Raw genomic sequence first — 5,807 nt, 5'->3', positions numbered from 1 at the left:
CTGAACCCTTTCATCTTCCCAGGGATATGTCAGGTGCCAAAAATGTTATAATTGCCTTAACTGTAATCTATTACCTAATGCTCCCCACAGTGGTGTGAAAATCAAGGTTCCTTGGATTGTTAGAGATGTAACTGACTCCACACTGTCTGTAAGAATATTATAAAGATGACTCCTGTGGAATGTCTTTCTGTACACTGTGTTGCTCTGATTGGTTGATGAATAAAGCTGTTTAGACAATGGTGAAGCAAAATAAGATTAGGCAGTACATTCAAAGTACAGAAAGAGGAGAAGAAAGGAGAGTGGAGAGACACCAGCCCACCACCAAAGGAGCAACAAGATGCCAGCAGACCAATGAAGCCATGGCCATGTGGCAACATATAGATTAATAGGAATGGGTGGAATTAAGTTGAAAGAGCTAGCTAATATAAGCTGACCCAGAGGCCATACAGTTTGTAAGTAATATAAGCCTCTGTGTGTTTACTTAGGACTAAGCAGCTGCAGGATGCAGGTGGGAGAGATTTGTCCCAACCTGGACTGGGCAAGACCAGAGAAACTTCTGGCTACAGATGACAGTACTTTATTATTATTATTATTATTATTATTATTATTATTATTATTATTGACATCATTTATGTAATATGTTTAACTGAAATAGAGTTATATTAATTTCCCCTTCCCATCCTCCCTCCAGCCCCTCCCATGGCCCCTTACACTCTCAAGCTGACAGACTCTTTTTCTTTGATTATTATTTTTACCCACATACATATAGAAGTCCCTAAGTGTGGACTGCATGCATGTGTTTATAGTGCTGACAATTCACTATTGGGTAACATATATGTGTTATGTATATGCAGTTTTTGTGTTTAATATGCTCTTTTGGTCTTCTTTTCCTTAGTCTTTTTCTTAACTTTCAATGTATATATTCTTCATGCATGTGTTCTAGTTTCGTTTCTGTTGCTGATAATATGTCCTGACAGAGCAATGTAGCAGGGAAAGAGATTAATTTCAGCTTAAAATTTCAGGTTGTACTTCATTATTTATTTATGTCCTCCAACATTGTGAATACATCTTCACAAGTTTGATCGCTTCTTGTGCTAGAAAAAAATAGAAGTTATATGGAAATGAGTTTCTGCTGCAAAGTCTAAGGATCCCCAGGAGCTTTAAAGCCTGAGGACAAGGATGTCCATGACCATAGTATCTGCTGCTTCAGGTGGACAGAATCTAGTAGCATGCAGAAACATGTGTGATGGAGTTAAAAGGCTTAACTCCACCTTCCTCCTTCCCTTGCCCAGGCAGTGTTTCACACGAGGTCCCAACTCAGTTCCTCCATTAAACGAAGGAAAAGTACCCTGGCAAAGATGTTTGTAGATACTTATTCCATTGCACAAGGAATAATGTGCTCAGGTTGGAGCCCTGGAAAACAGCCAGCTCCCCATCTCTGTTCCAAGATAGCCTCCCTCAAGGGCTTCTACCTCACCTGGGAACCAGGCCACCTTGTGTACACGGCCTTTGATGAACATCTCCACAGTATGCCTCCTATGTGCATGTTTTCATTTAAATAAAACAGCTTAATTTTAGCAATGACACTCATGAAATCTCAGCCACATGGCTGTGTGAACAAGAATTGAACATTTCCAAAACCAGCTGACCTCACAATGTAGATGTGGAAATCTGAGAAGGGAAGAATTTTTATCTTCTCTAAGGATGAGTCCTCTGACTGGTTATCCAATAGTGAGCAGTCAGCCCTTGAAACTCATATGTGCTGGCAACATTGAAGGACTCAACGTTTGCGTTGATGTTTATTCATCCATGTATTTGTGGTGACAATGTTTAAAATGAAAAGACTATGAAGTTTGGGTAGGAAAGGGCAGGGATGGGGAGGAGAAATGATGCAATTATATTCTAACTAAATATTAAAAGATTTAAAAGAAAATAGGTATATATATATATATATATATAAAATTTGTAATAGTACATAGTTGTGTGTAGAGAGTAACAAGATTGAAGAAAAGGGAGAGGTCAGAGCTTCAACACTTTTTTCTTCCTTAAATTAAAAAAGTATTTATTTTATCTATGTGTATGAGTGTTTTGCCTGCATACATGTATGTGCATGCCTGATGCCACAGATATCAGAATAGGGTGTCAAATCCCCTTGAAATTGGGCTACAGATTGTTGTAAGTAGCCACATGGCTGCTGGGTTTGTCAACCACATCCTCTGCTAAAGCTTTAAGTACTATAAACCACTGGGCCATATCTCCAGCACGTAGAATTAGAATTTAAGCTCTTAAACACAAGATTTTGTTGTATTTTGACCTTTTGCATATAATTATAGATTTATTTGGTGACAGTTGTGGATTGTGATGCATTGGTCAGAAACAACAGGCAGTCTTCCATTCACCCTTTCCTCCATTTCCCTGATGATAACAAAACACAGAACTACAGCACAATATCACACCCACAATGGTAACAACTGAACCGGTCAAAACTCAGAAAGGTTTCCACACCCTAACATCACTAGTGTTGTCCTTTAAGGCCACATCAACCCCCCCTTATTTCCCAGGCCTATACTCCAAAGTAGCTCTAGACCAGTCATCATTTATGCATTTTCATCACGTGGGCTTTGTGTATGATAGATGAAAATATTATCTAGACTATGAATAATCCCTGCAGAAAAATGGTGGTGTAGATTCCAGTGAGATGATTTCTAAGCAAGCCTGGTAAACTGAATTTGATTTTGGATTCCACCCAAAGTTAAAAGGAGGGAACTGATTACTCGAAGTTTTCATGGGACCTCCCCACATGCGCTGTGACACACACTACCTGGAGACACAAATCCACACAAATACAAACACACATACACAATAGTAACAATGATAATAATAAATTTAAAATATAAATAGATTCAAAAACAATGTTTTGGTAGAATGAATACATAAATTTTCAAGTTGTAAAGTACAGCAGCATAGCAATAAAGCCTTGTGTATCTCAAAATGGTTAGAAGATTTCAATGGACTCATATTAAATATTGTTTACATTGCAATTTGACATACAGGCTCATTACCCTGTATTGGCCATGTGCATGAATTAAAACATAATATGGAGCCGGGCGGTGGTGGCACACGCCTTTAATCCCAGCACTCGGGAGGCAGAGCCAGGTGGATCTCTGTGAGTTTGAGGCCAGCCTGGGCTACTAAGTGAGTTCCAGGAAAAGGCGCAAAGCTACACAGAGAAACCCTGTCTCGAAAAAACCAAAAAAAAAAAAAAAACATAATATGGAAGTCAATACACGTGTTCATGTATGAAAAGAAAAATTAATGCAATATATAAAACTCTAACCAGCAGTTAAAAAACACATCTAAAGTTCACACTATCGAGAAAAAGTTAAGATGGTCCTGTGCAGAGAACAGCAAGTACAAAAGACAAAACTCAGCCTTCACATTTTCTGCAACTACAGTGAATACTGCATTAGTTGCCAAGCCTGGTTTTCCCCTGAGGGTCATGCTTGCTTATATGTTTGCAAAACAAAACAAAAATAAATATTACTGTATATAATATATGTCACACATGAAGAAGTTATTTTGAAGCGTTGCTGACCAGCTGGATGAGCGGCAATAGTCATATACTTTCAGTCTTGTGTTCGGGAAGCCAGGACTACTATAGAGTAGAAAGCTGCTGCATGAGAGAACAAAAATCTTAGTAACGTGGCTTGCATATATTATGTACAGAGCAGGAATGAGAGTAGTGGAGATGCTGGGAAATATTTGTTTGCATTTATAAGATCGATTTTATTTTTATTTATGCATGTGTATAGGGGGGTATTGTGCCTATTAATATAGGTATCTAGAACGGTCAGAAGAGGGTGTTGCATCCCTTGGGGCTGGAGTTACAGGCGGTCATGAACTTCCAACATGGGTTCTGGGAACTAAATTCTGATCCTCTCAAAGAGCAGCAAGTACTCTTCACCTTTGAACAATCTCTTCAGACCCTCCACGAAATATTTAGATGTACTTTCTCCATTCATGATCTGAAGACAGTGCCCGAATATCTGGCTCTGGAGCTTCAACCCCTGCAACCCAGAGAATTCTTCAGCTCAGTGCTATGGGACAATTTAGTTTTCCCCCTAAGAGTCTTTCCAGAGCTCTCTTCACATCTTTATTCCTTAGACTATAAATGAAGGGGTTCAGCATGGGGGTGACCACAGTGTACATCACTGAGGCTCTTGCAGCAGAGTGTGAGCTTTGGGTCACAGCAGAACTGAGGTACACTCCTAGGCCTGTGCTATAAAATAAGGAGACAATGCAAAGGTGAGATGCACAGGTAGAAAATGCCTTGTACTTCCCCTGAGCTGAGGAGATAGCCCATATGGAGGAGCCTATCTTGAAGTAAGAGTAAAGGATTGCACTGAGGGAAGTGGCTGCCAAGAGGATAGGTGCAAGATGCATCGTGAGGTGGCTTGGAAAGTTGTTTGAGCAGGTGAGTTGGGCCAGCTGATTAAGCTCACAGAAGAAATGGGGGATCTCTACATCTGTGCAGAAGGACAATTGTAGCACCACTAAGCTCTGTAGCAAGGCATGCAAGACACTAACGACCATGGACAGCAGAACCAGCAGCATGCAGAGCTGGGGGTTCATTGTGATTGTGTAATGCAGGGGGTGACAGATGGCCACATATCGGTCATAGGCCATCACAGCCAGGAGCAGGTTGTCCAATTCTGCAAAAACCAAGAAGAAACACATCTGGGTGATGCAGTGTTTATAGGTGATGGCCTTGCTCTGTGTCTGGATGTTCACCAGCATCTTTGGAACTGTGGTGGAGGTGAAGCAGATGTCCACAAAAGACAGGTTAGAGAGGAAGAAGTACATGGGCGTGTGCAGGTGAGACTGTGAGATGATGACCATGATGATGATGAGGTTCCCAAGCACTGTGACCAGGTACATGGACAAGAATAGTGAAAAAATGAGGAATTGAAGGTCTGGGTTCTCTGAAAATCCAAGAAGAAGAAATTTTGAAATTCTTCTTGTGTTGTTCCCTGATTCCATGAGTCAGATGTGTCTATGAGGCAAGGATAAGAGAAGTATGACTCTTATTCTCACATTACTGATATAGGTGATATGCTATACTTTATATTTTTAACATATTAACTTCTGAATTGTGTTCATGGAACTGGTCCTCTTAGGCAGTCTCTGATGCTAATTTTGAGAAACATTTCTTTCATTATTTGAGTATTTCCATCAGAGGTCATATATTCTACAATTTTAAGGAGAAATTATTATGAACACACAGTGTCTTCTGATTATGTACAGGTAGTGTTCAGGGATTTTATAGAGGTTGGTAACAAAAAAATTCATACATATGAATCAAAAGAATATAGGAAAAGAAAGAAATTATATCCACTACCTTTTAGAGTGATAGTATCACATATATTTGCCTATGCACAGACTCACCAGATTTCACACTTTTAATAGATGTGTCCACATGCATATGTATAATAACAAATAAAACTGTTTTAAGATAATTATAACATAACCAAGAGTGAAGATGCTATGAAGAAAATTATAGCAGGTGTAATTGAAAGGAAAGATAGAACTGCCTTTTTATGTGTCTGTCTGTCCATGTGCATATGTGTGCCTGTGGGAAGGTTTATGTATTTTAGGGGCATTGCACTCAGGACTTCCTGCATACTAAGTAGGTGACATTCTGACCCAATCACTCTGTGTAGTGGGATGTTCTTTGCCTCAAAGGCAACCCATCCTCTAATGAGGCCTACTTGTATGACAGCTAAGTGTTTCGAAACACTGCTCAATGC

General features: G+C 39.7%; 1 protein-coding gene across 1 annotated transcript; it reads right to left on the bottom strand.

Annotated features, from left to right (window-relative positions):
- Positions 1-4,086: 4,086 nt before the first annotated feature.
- LOC128116093 (olfactory receptor 8-like) lies at positions 4,087-5,040 on the bottom strand. The gene has a single exon (XM_052747356.1). The coding sequence runs from the start codon at positions 5,038-5,040 to the stop codon at positions 4,087-4,089; it is 954 nt and encodes a 317-aa protein (XP_052603316.1).
- Positions 5,041-5,807: the final 767 nt, after the last annotated feature.

The sequence above is a fragment of the Peromyscus californicus genome, unplaced genomic scaffold (genome assembly GCF_007827085.1).
Source record: "Peromyscus californicus insignis strain IS unplaced genomic scaffold, ASM782708v3 Scaffold_1__1_contigs__length_55948999, whole genome shotgun sequence".
Lineage (NCBI taxonomy): Eukaryota > Metazoa > Chordata > Mammalia > Rodentia > Cricetidae > Peromyscus > Peromyscus californicus.
The sequence above is the reverse complement of the archived record's forward strand: the minus strand, read 5'-3'. Positions and strand labels throughout refer to the sequence as shown.